The 17,868-nt window shown below is 45.7% G+C and overlaps 1 protein-coding gene across 2 annotated transcripts in view; it reads right to left on the bottom strand.

Moving 5' to 3' along the window:
- The window catches only part of PAPPA (pappalysin 1), a 243,954-nt gene that overhangs the window by 89,087 nt on the left and 136,999 nt on the right, over window positions 1-17,868 (bottom strand). For both annotated transcript variants that reach the window (XM_075905988.2, XM_075905990.2), the window contains exon 11: window positions 9,627-9,823. In XM_075905988.2, coding sequence (XP_075762103.2) covers window positions 9,627-9,823 — 197 coding nt within the window. The remainder of the gene's footprint in view (window positions 1-9,626; window positions 9,824-17,868) is intronic.

Here is a 17,868-nt window from a genome sequence, read left to right as displayed (position 1 = left end):
TAGTGCTGGGAGCATGGCTGTAGGGTGCACGTGTGCGTGCAATACGTTTGCACTTCAACAATCAAAGTATTTTGGCCTCATCTCAACAATGCAGTCATACGTCAGCAAGCACAAATGGAAATTAAATGGTCACGCGGCTTGTTTTTCTCAACCCCCCAAGGACGGTGAAGGGGGGTGTAAACCAGAAAGTGTACATATGCTTCACAGGCTGCTCTTGCAATTGTACTAAAACTGCTGGCTAACAAAACTGCCATCACATACAGGAGTTCCCTTAAATGAGCGGGGCCTTTCAAAGAGACCCTTCCTAGAGCAGCAGCCAGTTGCTTCCTTTGGCATGCAACCGTTCACATCTGCATCCAAGTGTGATTTTGCTGCAGGTGTCTGGGAAAGCCCCATCACTTTTATCAAACTGCAGAACAGCTCCGGTAGCTCTGATGAACTTTGATTAATGAAACCAGAAGAGTGTTTGAAACATTTTCCCCTAGAACTTCCCAGGGCAGCAAGGGAATTCATTAATATATTAATCCCAGTGTCTCCCAGCAGCCCAGCTCACAGCTCCTGCAGTCTCAGTGTATCCCTGGAGTAGTCCCCCTCAGAGGACAGAAGTGCCGGTTGTAGAGAACTCACGACTGTTCCAGGTCCAGCCTTTTTCGGAAATCGTTAATTGGGACAGAACAGAATCTCCATATTCCAATACCGTTCTCTTCCAATGTTTGTGGCAGGTCTGTATCTGGAAGGGAGCTGCCTGGTTCTGAAGGCTGGATTTTCCAAGGGTTAAAGTGCCCAAAGATGCAGATAGGTGTCTGGTGAGATTTCCACAGCTCCAAACCAGGTTAGACACCTAATTCTCTCTGAAACTCAATGGGACTTCTGTGTGCAAAATCCTTCTCAGCCTCTTTAAGCACCTAAATACCTTGGAAAATCTGCCACTCGTTGCCTTCAAGGGCCTGCATTCAAACACAAGCACAGGCAAGCTTCACACAAGTTCCCTTATAATGGAAGCAGAGGACCCTTCTTGAAACCTGAGGTGGGCAAGTTGAGTTCACCAGAAATGTACAGGTGCAAGCAGCTTACTGTGTGCACACAATCAGGTGTGTGGAACGTAGGTGATTACCAGCTTCGTAGTATAATTACCTGCTTGCTCACAAGCAGGTGTTCTTTATGGCCACAGATCAAGCATATCACTGGGCATCAAGACATGTGAGTTTAACTCCTGGCTCAGATTCACGACATGACACTGAGCCTGTCACCTCTGCTCTGGGCTTCAGTTTTCTCATGACTGCCCTACCTCAGAGGAGTGATGGAAGGATGAATTAACAAGTGATAGTGAAGCCCTTCAAGGCCCTCAGCTAGCAGTGCAAAGCTTTGCAACAGCTCTGAGCCTCACTGTGAACCCCTTATGCACATAAGCGAGGAGTCAGACAGAAGAGCAATTCCGCTGAAAGCCGCTGAGGAGGAGACGAAAATGCTCTGCTGAATTGTGTGCTGCTGTCCCAGATTCCACCGTCTCCCCCATCCCAGACAGCAGGACTGTGTGTGTCAATAGCTGGTCACAGGTGCTGAGTGAGATGTTCACAACAAGGCCCTTAGGCACCCATGTTTGAAAGCTGGGTCCTGAGGGCGTAGTGGTACTATTGGATACACTGCACGGCTTTCACCAGAGTTATGTGTGAGGAGAGTTAAGCCTGCTTTTTTGGAGCAAGACTCCTACTGAGGTGATTTCAAAGGGAACAGAGAAAATACAGGCATAAGACCAATGTTGAACAACAACCTGGTCACTCGTTTGGGATTCCTTGATATTCTGTCACTTATTTGAGGCACTGGTGGCCAGTGATCACAGGACTGTTTACACCAGATGAAGCACTAACACCAAGGTCTTACATTTTCAGATCCAGCTGGTGATCTTGGGTGCCTGACATGAGGCAGCTCTGTAAGTGGCTTGACTTTCAGACATGGACAGAGCAAGCAGCCACCCCCTGGAAATCATACCCCGTTAAGGTTCCTCGAGTTGGACATCCAAAAACTGAGTGATGCCCAAAGTCAGTGGCCTTTTCTGACAACATAGGCCTAAATGCTGACAATACTCTGGACAAGCAGCCCAGACAAGCCTTCATTTAAAAGAAAAACATGAATTCTCCACTGCTGGCATGAGAAAGTTTACTTTCAGGCTTAAAGAAAGGAGTGTGTGGTTTTGAGGCTGGCATTCCGTTCTGCTGAAGAATAGCACCCTGCATGTCTGCGTATCTGTGGCTTTGAAGCTACATTACAATCTTGGAAAACTCTGTTTACATATTTTACATGTTTTCTTGTGCAGAACATGAAACCAAATTACACAGTAAAGGCCATTATGGCTTGGGTCCTGCACCCCTCTTCATCTCCTTAGTTTTACATTCAATCAAAACTAATCTGCAAGCATATTTTGAACCTAGTTTGATTGACTAGCAGTGCTTTAAGCAGGTTTTTATTTCCTTCTGCAAAGGGAAATTATGCAAACGACGGTGAAGCTACATGACGGGGTGTCAGAGAAGGGTGGGGGAAGGGGGTTTAGGAAGAGAAATGCCATGATTCCTTCATGCATGAACAATGTGAACGTGTCGATGCATTTACGCATGATCATTCTACTCAGAATAGAGAAGGACCTGAAACAAAGAATCCAGATGGGATAAAGGGGAGCAATTCCAGTGTTTAACTGCTGATCACCTTGAGAATCAGAAAGATACAACAGCCGCTGATGGAGAGACAAGCAGGTAGAATGGCAAGAGCAAAGGAGGGGAGATGTCTCCATTCACAAGAGTTTATGCTAATGAGCATTGTGATCATACCAGGGACCCAGTTTCCATCTCACTGATCAGACGGAGGGTGCCATCCTGGCCTGTTTTCTGTTCTTTGTATGTATAACAGACAGGATAATGCAATGATGTACTGGTTCCCTGAAAATGCAGATGCTCATTCCTTCCGTCCTCCCTTCCTGTTGTAGCCTTAATTTCATTTCAATCTTATCAATTCCTGATTTTGTGTTGCTAGTGGGAAATATCTCCAAGTCCTAGGTAAGCAGTTTCCAGCCTGAGGACTTTTAGTTTGACCTCCCTTTCTGAAAAAGGTCAGATCAAACTTCTTTGTGAGTCTTGATGGTTGCTGTGCTCTCTGGATCATCCCTGGTTTCTTTAATCTATTTTCTGAACAGTACACAAAAGGAACACAGTGTACTGTCCCCTGGTCCTTATTGTTCTGTTCCCTTTATATGCCTGCACATGTGCTCTTGAAAAATTATTCTGCAAACCAAAGTGGTGGGAAGCGGGAGGGAGAATCCCTCCAGCGTTTGATAAAATATCTTGGAACCTCCCCTGGCATCTCACCATGTTTTCTTGCTGTCTTCCTCCTCATTTGAATTAGCCTGAGGCTACTACATTCACCATGTGGGCTGATGGTTTACTACTGCAGGGATTAAATAAGTAGATGGAAGAAATGCCATTTTTTGTTCTAATAGGGACCTGCAGTCAGGTGATTAGAATTCTCCCCTTTTAACTATCTAATCCCAGGTTGCTTATTAAGGCGACTGGCTTTTCCAACCTTCTCCATATCATGCTGCCTTTTCCAGCTGGACAGCACACCTAGAAATTCTGCTTCTCGTGCAGCTTTGCTTTGAACTGTAGATTTCCTCACAACGCTGAACTACCAAGGCAAGGCACCCCCTTTGAGACTTGCAGGTGACCCTCTTCCAGCATGGCAGAAGGGGCAGCAGATCAACAGGACTAGCTGGCTGCTGATGCTTTGGTTGGACCACAGCAGCTCAAGGGGAAGAAAAAGATCACCCTGAGCAGACGGGCTGAGCGATGGGTTATGGGAACAGACTCTGCCAAATCTGAAAAAAAACAACCACCCAAACCTTTCTTTACAATTTAAAAGTGCCAGGTTTAGGTTGTTCATTTACAAGGGCCTCTGAATTCCCTAATCCTTGGAAGCAGGACTGTCTAATCCCAGCCAGTTGTGGCCCAGCGGACATGGTGCCCTGGAGGCCTGTGTTCTATTGCTGTGTGCCTTGTGGGTGACTGTACAAAACTGCCCACCTCTGAATGGCATTGTGATGAGGCTGAATTAATCTGTATTTGTAAAGTGGCTGAGATCTTCAGACTATGTGGTAAGTGCCATTGTTAAGCGATGGAATGGAAGTGTCAGAAGTCTCCTGGGAAAGACCAATCTTTTGAGACTTCCCGCCTAGTTTTACATAGTAGCAGGAAGCCAGCTCCTTGGCAGACTCAAAGGTGTGAGAAATTGCCAAGTGAGGTTTCCCATGGAGTGCTGGAAGCTTGGGTGGCATGTTGCCGCTGTAGCAGTTCCTGCATGACTCCCTTCTTGGCTTGGACGCAGGTGCATGGCTGGTGAGAACGGGTTGTGGCTGGTGGGAAAGTGTTGTGGCTGGTGGGTAGACTCTAGGCCAATGTCTGGAGAAACATTCTGGATTGGAAGACTTATCTGAACCCAACTCAGGCATTTGGGAGGCTCAGTTCTAGAAGTCTCTCTACCTGAGCAGAGGCTTGTAAGAGAAACCTACAAACCTTCGTTATCCCGTACGAGCCTCTGCTCACTCATGGTTCCACCATTCATGGCTCCCCTTAGGATACAGCTATGCAGAAATGAAACACCTGCAGCTGGTCCAGATCAGCTGGCTTGGGCTGTAAAATTGCCATCTTGGTGTTCGGGTTCTTTGGGAGCCTGGAGTTGGGGGAGGATCCCAGAATCCAGGCTTCAGTGTGAGCCCAAACATCTACACATACTTTTAGCTTTACAGCCCATGCCTTGTGAGCCTGAGTTACCACAGCTGCACCGTAGGTCTTTTATTCTAGTGTAGATGTACCCTTAGGGGGATTCTGCTGTCAACCTAGAGGCCAGCAGTTCAAAGCTGGATGGTCTATGAATAGCCAAGACATTTGCAGAGCAAATTATCTTATTAAAACTGGGGATAGTTTCTCAATCCAACCACAACAGAAATGTCACCACCGAAGAGCAGGGGCACTTGGCTTCCAATGGGGAAGTTCAAAGGGAGCCACTTGCCGAGCCAAGAGACAGACACCTTCCCTTTTCTCAAAAAGGTCACCTCAAAGGAAGTGGAAGATTTCCTCTTTTCCCCACCCCCAGCCAGGATTATGATGTTTCTTGGCATCACCAGATCCTCTGGGAATTCTCTTCTGAGTTATATTTAATAAAACTGCGAGGAAGAAACCTGAAAGTAGACTTTTCAGCCTCGTGCACATCGTTAACTGATTGGCTCTATTCCCCTCCCCAACAGTTCTCCATTTTGATACAAGGGGTTCTCTCTCCTCTGACTGCACAGAGCATCAGCAGGTCTGAAATTCTTGAAATCCTTTTGCAGCAAGTAGAGCAATGTGCTTATTGCTAATGTGCATGGGTGTGTCCAAGTGCAAGAGCTCAGCGAGGGGGCTGAGAGTTAACAACAGAACAATCCCCTGCCATGGCTCTTTACTCAAATGCGAGTCCCTGCATGGGGACCCTAGCTGGCATGGGGTATACCAGTCAGTCTGGAAACTGAAGAGCCAGAACCCAGAGAGACGACAGCCTTGTTCACCCTGGGAGGGCTGGCGCCATGCTCATGGAAGGGGCAGGGACTCGGGCAAAAGGGTGGTGCCCTCAGGGCTGCCTAGACCCCGGCGTCCCATTCCCCCGTCAGTGCTGCCTGTGCACGGCTCCAGCAGCAATTTAAAAGGTGGCCACAGTAGCAAAGGTGGCTGGGAGCTCTGGGCCCTTTTGAATCTTCAGGCCCTGGGGCCGTTCCCCTCTCACTCCTGGTGGCAGACATGGCCAGAAAGAACCACAGCATCTCTCTGTGTCTAGCAGGCTCAATTAAAAAAAAATCCCCTTTAAATTAGTTGCAGCTGAGCAATATTTCTTTTCTATCCTGGGGACAACAGAGGTACCAGCGGCAAGCGTAAGTGGTAACTTGCTGTAATCAGCTTCTGCACAATTGGGAGGAAATGCAATCAAGGCCTGCTAAGCTATTTAGGGGCTGGCTCCATAGGTCGCCAATGCAAACATCAGCTTCTCGGTCCTGCACGCCATGTTGATAGAAGTAGGATAACAACAACCAAGGCTCACTGTAAGTGTAATAGTGAGCTCTCCAAAGATCCTCTTTTTATTCCTTTATTAAAACCACTTAACGGCTCAAGGGGAATTAAACCACAAAAGAGTTTGCCATGCACGAGTGGGAGCGATGCCAAACAGAGGTGAGGCGAAATGGCCTCGCAGGCCTCCTGTGGTCACTCCACACACGCGAGCGCTCCATCTGCTTTTTGCTCATAAAAAAGTGGATTTCCCTTCAGGAGATCTCCAAGGTAAACAACCCTTCCTGAAACGAGTCTGTTAGCGTTTTTTGTGGCCTTCCCATAAAGGATCCGAGCAAAGGCAATTCTGCACTGAATGCTTGTTCTCAACCCCAACAACAAAAACAAAACAGCCCCCTCTGAACACAAGATTGCGGTTTGGTACCACCTGCTCTAAACACAAACAAACAAAGCCTCCCCCCTCCATTGCTAATGGTGCTGTCAGAAAATAATGCACAATGAGAATGCTGACAGAACATGTAGTCTTCTAGCCAAACCTGCCTCCTCCAATCCCAATGGAAAGCCACGCGGCCTCCCATTCACCCTCTCAAGTCCACAGCAGACTTCCTCCTTAAAACTCTCCTCTGGGGCAGCTTCACTAACAGTGTGGAGATGCTAGTGCTGACTGGGAGAGCAGGCATGTTAACCGCTATGTCAGGGGCTCCTCTCGTGAGGGCCAAGGAGATGCATTCATCCTACCATCCCATATTGCTAAAATAGGTCCTGGCTAGCTGCCAGCTAGAATAGAAGTGGGAGCTCCCAGTATGGAAAACATTCTGGTCATTCTCTCTAGTACAATGGCCACCCTAGCACTCCCACTAGAGAGTCACCTATGGTGACAGCAATAAGGAATTTTAAGAGACAAGGCTAATATAGACATGGGTTCTCTCTTCAGCTGCAGTATGTCGATTTAGTTCCACCGACACTGGGGTGTTTCACTGACTTACACTAGTGGAGGCGGCTCTTACCCGCATCCTGTGAAGAATTACCGCAACCTCCAATACAAGAAAAGTTCAAGGAAACATCACATGCACAGGGCGTGTTCCCTGACTGTAAATCACAAAGCATTTATGGAAGAGAAACGAGCCTTTAAAACCTACTGAAAGATTTATAAGAGAAAGAGTTGCCAAAAAGTACGGTGGTTACCCCAAAGCTCCTTGTCCATCAGTAACAGATACCTGCACGCAACATCCTCAGAGGATGACAACTTAGAAATCCAAAAATACCATATAGGGACAAGTAGCTTGTGCAAATGTGATCGGACCAACACTGAGACGCCATTCTACAATATCAAGCAAAGGCACCGAGCCTCAAACTTATGAATAGCATGACAGTGACTGAAAATGTGAGTAACCTCTGACAGAAATACGGTTGTGCAGAGAAAATAGTTTCAAATATCCAACGATGTGGGGGAAATGCCCTGGCTTTAAAGAGAAAGCACTTAAAATGTTTCTAAAGTCTCTTGATCGTGCCATTTTAATTACTGAAAGCATGGACAGCTAGCAAACACCGAGCCTATGTATGTTGTGTATTATAACATGCCACACTCCTTTCAGGGGAAAAGCCTCTTATTTTAAAGCAAAAGATTGTAATACCCTGGAAAACTGTAACCAAAAATACACAGATGGGTGCACACACAGAAATATGTTCACACAAACACATTCAATTCTGAATAATATTCTGATGGGGAAAAGCATCCCTTCCACCAGTAATCTCAGGGGGAAAAAAAAGTCACAAGCCTGGATGTTTTGGGCAGATAATGAAGCCGGGGGAGTTAGCGCTCCACTGATTGTCACATGCAGTGATTAGAGGGGGGTCCTAGGTTAATTTTCACCCTGTCAGGGCTTCTTGTTAAGATGTTGATGGCATACCGCCTGGTCTAAATGTTCCAGTGTGGTATGTAATGAGCTGTTCTGCAAACTATGAAGCTGCCTTGGTCATGTGGAAAATAATGACTTTCTAGACATCTGTCTGTAACTTCAGACTGTCTATGAGCTGAATGTGTTAGCCCAGCAGAAACACAGCCACATAACGTACGGACTCCGTGGTTGTTAATGGGGATACCGCTTGGGCCCTTAAGAAGCAAAAGCACAAGGCCCTATCCTTTATATTGGAGTGTCAACTCATATGGGAATTGTTGCCAGCCACTAGGCGGAGACATGTTAACATGCATTGAGCCTGTGTGATGGCAGTGTCCCGTATGTACATTTTTGTAATGAGGCTGTGACAACCTCGGCTTAGCTGGGTACAACAGACATGCTTGACTTGTGAGCACACAGCAGGGTTTTTTCCACAGCATGACCCTGTGTTACCTACCTCACTGCCTAACCCGTATGTGCATCAGTACACTATGATCTGCTGTAACATAGCGCCTCATCTGAGGTCGACAGCCTGGGGGACATGCACCCAGAGCAGCAGCTGAGGCATAATAGACAATGCACCTTGAAAAGTTGCAGTGCACAGAGAACAGAGAGGGAGGTGGAACAATGTCATTGTACACTATAAAATTTAAAAATAAACACACCCCAAAACGTATTAAACAGGTACCCACAAGGCAACCACACACAATCATATGCTGCTAGTAAAGGTGACACACTACCAAGGGACTAGCCAAACACTAATGGCAGTTTGTGTGTGTAGAGTGGACTTTATCCTAACAGGTTATGGATGCATTTAGATTGTAAACTGAACCATGTGGTTTGGAGAAAGCTGCTCTCCCTTCCAGGCCCTTTGTAAGTGATTAGAACATATAATTCACAGCTAAATCTTTTGCTGTACGTGTGACACTTAACTTTCCTCTACACTGCTCTCCCATGACCCATTCTAGATCACCACGGTTAATTTTCCCAGGGAAGCAGGTAGCTGGGACTGTTTACTTCAAAGAAGAGACAACTAATGACACAAAGTAATGGTTGGTGCAGACCAGGCTGATCAATCCCGTCTGTTCTCTCTCTCTCAGAACACAAGAACAAGGGGACATTCAACAATACTGAAAAGTGACAAATTCAAAACTTTCAGAAGAAAGTATTCTTCATACAGTGCGCAATTAGCCTGCGGAACTCAATGCAACAAGATCACATCAAAGCCAACAGACAAAAGGATTCATTATCAATTCATAACAGGAATATCCAGCCTTATAAACAATAGATATGAATAAGCCTCAAGCTTTGGAGCACTACGTAACTTTAACTAATGGGGGAGCAAATCTCCCTTGGGGTCAGGTTGTCTTATAATTGCCTCTTGCAAAGTTCTTCCTCTGAAGAACATGATACTGAATATGATTCTTCCTCTATTAGACATGAAATTGCAGCAGAGAAACCAGTTCTTCCCTGGGCACTAGAGGCAGAATTTGGAGCTCGTTGCCTCTTGGCAGGCTCGTACAAGAACTAGTTCGCATCGGATGCTTTCCTTATCCAAGCGGCACATTAATTCCAGTGGAGCTAAAAATGGAAGATTTGCATTATTGGGCTTAGCTTAACGGCACATGAAGAAGGTTTTCATCTTCCTTACCTGAGTTGCCGCTGGCTGACCAATGACCACCCAGCCTGGGCATGCCTGGTCACTATGATGAGAGACTGACACATTGGAAGCCCACTGGTCTATGAAGCCTTTGGGGGTATAAACACCACAGTCTTTGATGCTGGTCATTTGCTCAAACTCCTCACAGACCCCATCACCATCATGGAAGTAGCATCTGCTGGGCTCGTCTGTAGTGAGAAATCAAAGAGGAGTCATTATATGAACATTCTACAGTCGTTTGTATCCCCAGCTGGTTGGATTGCAACTGGCCGGGCACAGGAAGTGGTAATGTCCTCTTCAATACAGGTCCATGTACGGCAATAGCAGTGGTCATTTAGCAGTGCAAGAGGAGAGGACTTTACAAAAGTAGAACACATAAGGAATGCAGCTTTTTTCCAATATACAAGTTCTTACCATACATCTTAGTCCATGTCTTCCCTGACCAATTTTACCTGTCTCCATTTTAAAAGAACCTCACTAAAGCACTATGCTGAGATAGAAAATGCTCTTATGTGGCCAAATTCTTAGCTGGCAGAACTCCCTGGACTTTGATGGAGTTAAGCCAACAGAGAATTGGGTCTACAATGTTTCCTTTTTTTGTTCTTAAATGACACTTGCAAAAGGACAACAACTAAATTCAGTGACAGTCAAAGCTGCCAAATAGAGCAGCCTAGAGAGAAACCAAAAGGCCAAATGTATCTGTTTATTCAGACCCGATGGCTGTGTCTAAACTGGCAAGTTTTTCCACAAAATCATCTGCTTTTGCGGAAAAACTTGCCAGCTGTCTACACTGGCCGCTTGAATTTCCACAAAAGCACTGACGATCTCATGTAAGATTGTCAGTGCTTTTGCGGAAATACTATGCTGCTCCCGTTTGGGCAAAAGTCATTTTCTGAAAGACTTTTGTGCAAAAGGGCCAGTGTAGACAGCAGAGATTTATTTTCGGCAAAAAAGCCCCAATCGCGAAAATGGCAATTGGGGCTTTTTTGCGGAAAAGCGCGTCTAGACTGGCCACGGACGCTTTTCCGCAAAAAGTGCTTTTGAGGAAAAGCGTCCTGCCAATTTAGACGCACTTTTCTGAAAATGCTTTTAACGGAAAAGTTTTCCGTTAAAAGCATTTTCGGAAAATCATGCCAGTCTAGACGTAGCCAGTGTGGGCAGTGGGAGGGTAAACTTGCCACACTCATATACTGTCCCAACGAATGTGACTTTCACTTGACCTGCAAGGATCAGAAGCAACTGGGGTGTAACACAGCTTGACTCACTGCTGGGGCGCCTCCTGCTGGTCACTGTGGGAATTAGCTTCTTGGTGCTAGAGTGCCCCCTTTTGGCTGGTGTCTCCCTGTGTGTCTGCATTCTGGGGTCCTCCCCCTCTGTGAACACCCAACACTCTATGCCCTCCTTGCCTCAGTGACCCACTGCCAGTCTTTATCTAGCTCCTTACCTCAAGGGCAAACTACAGTCTGAAATGGCCACTCATCATTAGCGAGGGGGTGTGGACCTGCTGCCTTTGCTATCCTGGCTGCTTCTTGGCAGCCTTTCTACACACAGGTCTTGCTTCAGACCCTGCAGCCTGGGAGTTTGCCTGGCCAGAGCTTCCCCAGCTCTGCCTGCCTTTCCCCAGCCAGGCTCTACCTACAGCCCTAGTATTTTCAGACCTTGTCTCAGGCCCTGCAGCCAGGGAATGAGGTCCAGCCAGAGCTCCCCAGCTCTGCCTGCCTCTTCCCCCCACTGCTCTGTCTCAGGAAGTATTCATCTTCCCTAGCAGCCAGGTCCCTGCTGCTCTCCAGCCAGAGCAATAGGATGTCTATCTCCAGGCTTCCAGAAGCCTTTATTTATACAGCCCTCAGCTGGGCCCTAATCAGCTCATACTGGCCACAGCTGCTGGCTCCACAGCTCCCCTGCTCCAGCCCTCTGCCAGGGCTCAGTTTTAACCCTAAAAGGGCCAGTGCAGGGCAGACACCCCATCACAAGGGGACTTAAATCTCTTTATTCATTTCTTCTGTGGCTTCTCTAATGAGAACGCCAACAAAGACCGCCCACTAGTGCCAAATTTTTGAGGTTGCATCTGCGATGTTCACCCTGTAGGAACAGAAATGTGACCAACCCACTTCTTTTAAACAGACCTCAGACCAGTCAAGACTTTCAGTCGCTGACGTCCTTGCTTTTAAATCTGTAACCTATGAGGATCCTAAGTTTGTCTCGCATTATCATTGCCACACTAGTCCCAGCATGCGGTTGCATTTTTGTCGGGTAAAGAAGTTACTGCAAAAACTGATAGAAATTGGCATGAGCTGCTGGTTGGAATGGTGGAAGTGACTCTTGATGAGACTCGTGTTGGTAGAGCCAGACTTTCTGATGATAGATCTCAGAGAACTCAATGGTTACTGAATTCTGAGTCATTTCCAAAATGCTAAACCCCCTATTTGGTTTTCCTCATAGTTTACACAGTGAAGTACCATTGCATGAGTCAGAATAAATCAGTTTATTATAATTCCATTATTTAATAACTATCTCTCCCCCTCCCTCCCTCTACACCCAAATGTAAGATTTTACTCCCTTAATATCAAGCCTAGTCAAAAGAGTGGTAACAAAAAGAAAACAGTCATGACAGTTGTGGTCAACCTGGAATGGACCTTGGACTCACCTAAAGAGGAACTCCGCTATTTCATCTTTTTGTCTCTTTTCCTACTTATCTTTCCTGCACAAATGCAGTAAGGCTTTTAGACATCTCTCAGAAATGTCTGGGCAACTCTGGTGTCAAGTGGCTAAAGTTGCATACAGTCGTCAGAAAACAACATCCCAGATCAGAAATCTCCAAGAGCTATTCAGGCATGGAAACAAGTCTCAGAGGGGTCGCTGTGTTAGTTGGTATCTGCAAAAACAACAAGGAGTCCTGTGGCACTTTAAAGACTAACAGGTTTATTTGGGCATAAACTTTCATGGGTAAATCCCACTTTTTCAGATACGTTGTGAAAATGCAATGGCAAACTCTACTCCAATGCATCTGACAAAGTGGGTTTTACTCACGAAAGCTTATGCCCAAATAAATCTGTTAGGGGACATCTACACTACATGGCTATTTTGAAATAAGCTATTCCAGAACAGTTATTCTGAAAGGCTACGTCTACACTGGCATGATTTTCTGGAAATGCTATTAACGGAAAAGTTTTCCGTTAAAAGCATTTTCGGAAAAGCGCGTCTAGATTGGCAGGACACTTTTCCGGAAAAGCACTTTTTCCGGAAAAGCGTCTGTGGCCAATCTAGACGCGCTTTTCCACAAAAAAGCCCCGATCGCCATTTTCGTGATCGGGGCTTTTTTGTGGAAAACAGTACTGTGCTGTCTACACTGGCCCTTTTGCGCAAAAGTCTTTCGGAAAAAGACTTTTGCCCGAACGGGAGCAGCATAGTATTTCCGGAAAATCACTGACGATCTTACATGAGATCGTCAGTGCTTTTCCGGAAATTCAAGCGGCCAGTGTAGACAGCTGGCAAGTTTTTCCGGAAAAGCAACTGCTTTTCCGGAAAAAGTGGCCAGTCTAGACACAGCCAAATAGCTTATTTAGAAATAGCACATCTACATTACGAGAAAGCCTCAAAATTAGTCTGAGGCAGGCTTCCCTAAGGTAGACGTGTTATCTTGATTTAGAAACCGAGGAGGCACTAGGGAGGAATAACTTAGAATGGCCCTGGCAAGGGGCTATTTCAAAATACTGGAAGAGGAGCGTCTGCACAGGCCTTATTTTGAAATAGCTATTTCCGAATAGGCGTTATTCCTTGTGAAATGAGGTTTACAGATTTCAGAATAAGACAGCCATTATTTTGAAGTTATTTCAAAAGAAAAGAATGGCTGTGTAGACTCTTGCATTGTCATCTCAAAATAACGCTAGTTATCTCAAAATAACGGTGCATTGTAGACACACCCTTAGGTTTTAAGATGCCACAGGACTCCTCATTGTTTTTGCAGGTATGGAAAGATGATGGTAAATGACCAAAAGTAAAACACCACTTATTATTTGGAGGAAACGTCTTATGTTCTTTTATACAGAGCTTGGTTTCCTTGAAAAGCGCAAAGAACAAAAGGCCGCCACATTTTTAAAAAATGACTTGCCCTTGTAGACAGACACATGGCTGGCACAGGCACACTGTGACAAGCTTGTATACTGACACACACTGACTGAGACGCTGACTTTTGACAAACACGTGTACATGCAAATGCACACACATCAATGATCACACCCCTCCAGTACTCACACATGCACACAAACCATGTAGGGGCAGCCCTGCTGACAGAAACAGTCTCCATCCACATGTCATCCTAAACCTACAGAATAAGACACAATTCCCCTCCTTCCTCATGCACAGACTGATTTTTCACTATAGGCCCTGGAGTAAGCACAGAATTTATATAACCAATGTTCTCCTGTACTGGTTCCAAATGTTCCCTCCTAATGCGATGATAAATGTAATGGGCCTCTGATAACATCATGTGTTTGGGATAAAAGAATACTCAAGACCTGCTCCAATCAGATGACTTAATTCATATTCACATGGAGAGGAAGCAGCCTTCGAATAACTGTGATGCAGGCCAGTGTGTGATTCTTACAGAGGCTAATTTGTTCCTGATTATGTTTAAGACCCCAATAAATCTGTCTGCTCGGAGTCTGCAAAACCCAAGGGAGGGACAGAATAGAGAGACAGAGATGTCTGAATTAAATGGAGACTGCCCAGATGATTAGCAAGCAGCAATGTGGTGTGTATGTGTGTGTGTGTCCCTTCTCCAGGTCCTGTCCCAATGAGTCAGTGTGCTCTGCCCTTCATTACCTGTCGATAATGCTGGCTGAATGGCATTACTTATGTGAGCCAAGAGAGGATCAGGTGTTCAACCAATGACGTGAGCCTTGAAAAATGAGGGAGGAAACGTGGTTTTACAACTGCATTTTGCTTTTTAAGGGAATGTGTTCTTGCCATTGGCAAATTGTTCTGAAACATTTAAAGATGTCCTTTTATGGCGGGAATAAATACTGGAAAGTTTCCAACCTCGTGGTTCTGAATTTCAATATGCCTCCAAAGCTCAACACATAAATATTCTCGCATTTGAGTGAATCTCAAGAGGCTGATCTTTCCTATCTCTTTCCAAACTTAGTAGATGGAGCAGGGGTACCCATCAGAATCAACATGCTAGTCAGTGCCCAAACTAATGCTGCCTGCTTGACTGAAGGGAAAAAACGCAGGACTCAATTTTCAGAACCTTCAACCCTGTTGACTTCAGATGGAGCTTTGTGTGATCTGAACATCTGAGAATCAGGGCCACAGTTTTTATACCACACTTGGGTCATGTTCTGGTCAGGTCTTCCTGAGACTCATCCCTGCAGTGTGTGAATGAGACATAACGCCATTCAGTCAATGGAACTCTACGGACTCAGAATCAGAAAGAGTAGAATGGATCCTATATTTCACAATGGTCAGGACAATACTACGTACTCTAAGCCATAACAAATACATCCATGCTTTCTTTTCCCCATGCTTTTCAGCCCCAAATTTCTCCTTTAGCACTGTTCCCGTTAGGGATTTGTAGTTGAATCAGCTCCTCACATTTCTCCCCCCCCTTGCTGCCTCTATATCTGAGGCAGCAAGTAGTCAGGGGAAGCAGGTGCTGGTGCTGGGAAGAGACGGCATAAGAGCTGGTTCCCCCCAGCACCGGCTCTGCGGTGCAAGGGTGGAGGGTACGGGAGGCAGAGGTGCAGCAATGCTGCGGCTCTACCTTTTAAATGTAGTAAGAGTTTTCACTGTACTCAGCTCTCACTACATTTAAAAGGCAGTGCCGCAGCGGTCTGGACCTGGCATGAGCTGGGATTGAAACAGTCCCATCTCGCACTGGATCCCGGACCTACTCCCGCTGCAGTTCTGAAGTTTAAATATAATAGGAGCCGGGCTGCCTCCTCACCCGGCTCCTACTACATTTAAACTGCAGAGCCGCAGCAGCCCCTTATCGATTAATCGTGTACTCGATACAAATTGTACTGAGTACACGATTAGTCATTTACTTGATACTTAACATCTTGGCTGCGTCTACACTGGCATGATTTTGCACAAATACTTTTAACGGAAGAGTTTTTCCATTAAAAGTATTTGTGCAAGAGAGCATGTGCCTTTGCGCAAAAGCATCCGTGCCAGTGTAGACGCTCTCTTGCGCAAGAAAGCTCCGATGGCCATTTTAGCCATTGGGCTTTCTTGTGCAAGAAATTGATGTTACCTGTCTACACTGGCCTCCTGCGCAAGAACACTTGCGCAAGAGGACTTATCCCTGAGCGGGAGCATCAGAGTATTTGCACAAGAAGCACTGATTTTGTACATTACAACGTCAGTGTTCTTGCGCAAATACTCACGGCCAGTGTAGACAGGAGGCATGATTTTGCGCAAAAACGGCCACTTTTGTGCAAAATCTTGCTAATGTAGACACAGCCCTTTAGTTCCTGTCCATTCAAACATCAGCTGCTTTTGGGCAATTCTATCACATTCTAAAATAAAGAACTCCTCAGCACTGCTCTTGTCTGTCATTCTGCAAAATCTGGCAAGAGCCTTGGTTGGCCAGAACGTACTGGCAAAGCATGAAAGACTTTACCCAGATCCAACCATCAAATCTGATTATGCCAGGGACGTTCATTTCTAGTGGAACAGGACAGAGATTCTTTGTAAGCCCCACAGCTGATGTTTCACCAACTCTGGAAGCAATGTTTTCCAGGCCAGGAGGGTGGCAAAGACTGGATGTTTACAAAGTAAGGCAGGAAAAGAAGCAAGACGTGACACTGAATGCAATCACATTTGACCAAGCAATAATCTCTTCTTCTGAGAGATCCCTAGTGAGGAAAACCTGATATTTTTAATTGATATTTCTTTCCTAGCTGCCTGTTTCACCAATCACGTCTCAGACAGCAATGTACAGGGAACATGAGGATTGATATTATTTATTTCTACTCTGCTAGGTCTTGGTCAGGATCAAGGCTAACTGTGCTAAGGTTACAGACACATATGGGAAGGCCTGGTCTACAGCTACATGGCCTGACACGGGTACTGTGAAGCTTATCACTGGATGAGTACTAAGCCAAAACACAATTGATGAAGAACCTACAAGCCTTTATGCAGAACTCCCTCTAATTTTTACCATCTATGTGTGGAATAAATTTTGTTATTTACACCAAGGCATATGCAGATGGGCACCACCAATAGAAACACATACTGCTGGCTCTGGGTGCTCTGCTAATCAGCTGGGTGGCTTTTGAATCTCTCCTGGGTGGCCACTCAGCTTACAGGGAATGCTGCCTCTAGGACAGTTGACACTTCCTCCCAAATTATTTGCAGTGGACTCTTCTTTTCATGTTATTTATCAAGGACCAAATGAGGTGGAAAGCAGAATGCACTTGTCTAGGAGTTACCAGATCTTGTGTGGTAGCAGGAAGCAGCACCTGTTATTTTTCACCTCTTGAGAGCCAGAGAGAACCTAGACTCTAACTATGTCTAGTAGCCTCAACAAAGAATCCACTTTATCTTCCTTATGTCTAAATCCGGTCTCCTTCCTAACCATGCTCCATCTGCCCTTTCCTGACATTCCCTTTCACTGTATCAGGCCCACGTTCCTTTGTACAACAGGGTTCATCTCATCTCCTGGTACCAGTTTCACTTCCAACTATAGTTTCTCTCTGTTGCTAGTTGCTTGTTTCTCGTACAGTGTTAACTATCAGAGTTGCTTTTAAGTTTGAAGTTGTGTCTAATTTGAACTGCTCAACCTGGAAGGGGTCCTGAAGTGGAGCAGCTGCGGACTGCAAGCAAGAGTGACATCAAATAATTAATACAGATGCCAAAATAAAATAAAAATCTGGAACAGCAAAACTGCTGCAGGGGCAGCAGTTGGGAATGGGAGATGGTGTCTCTCTGGAGGTTTTGATGCACATGCCCAAAGACCCTGAACTGAACCCTGAAGAAAGCCAAAGTAATAATCCAGGCAATCTGAGTTCCCTTCCCCCAACCAAACCATCAGTTCAGGCACTGGAATTTTTATGCCAGATCTTGCCCGTTTTTCTATCTGCTTAGTACTGTTGGCAGGAGAAAAACTGCGTAGCCAGCTGACAGCAATGCACCGGAACAGAACCATCTCCAAATGGCACCTGAGAGATGCCCAAGAAATATCTGATAAACGCTGCAGACCCTGGTGTAGGGGATGTGTCTAGGGAAA

The sequence above is a fragment of the Pelodiscus sinensis genome, chromosome 23 (assembly GCF_052426305.1).
Source record: "Pelodiscus sinensis isolate ZL-2025 chromosome 23, ASM5242630v1, whole genome shotgun sequence".
Taxonomy (NCBI): Eukaryota; Metazoa; Chordata; order Testudines; family Trionychidae; genus Pelodiscus; species Pelodiscus sinensis.
Note: the sequence above shows the minus strand (reverse complement) of the source record. Positions and strands in the feature narration are given on the sequence as shown.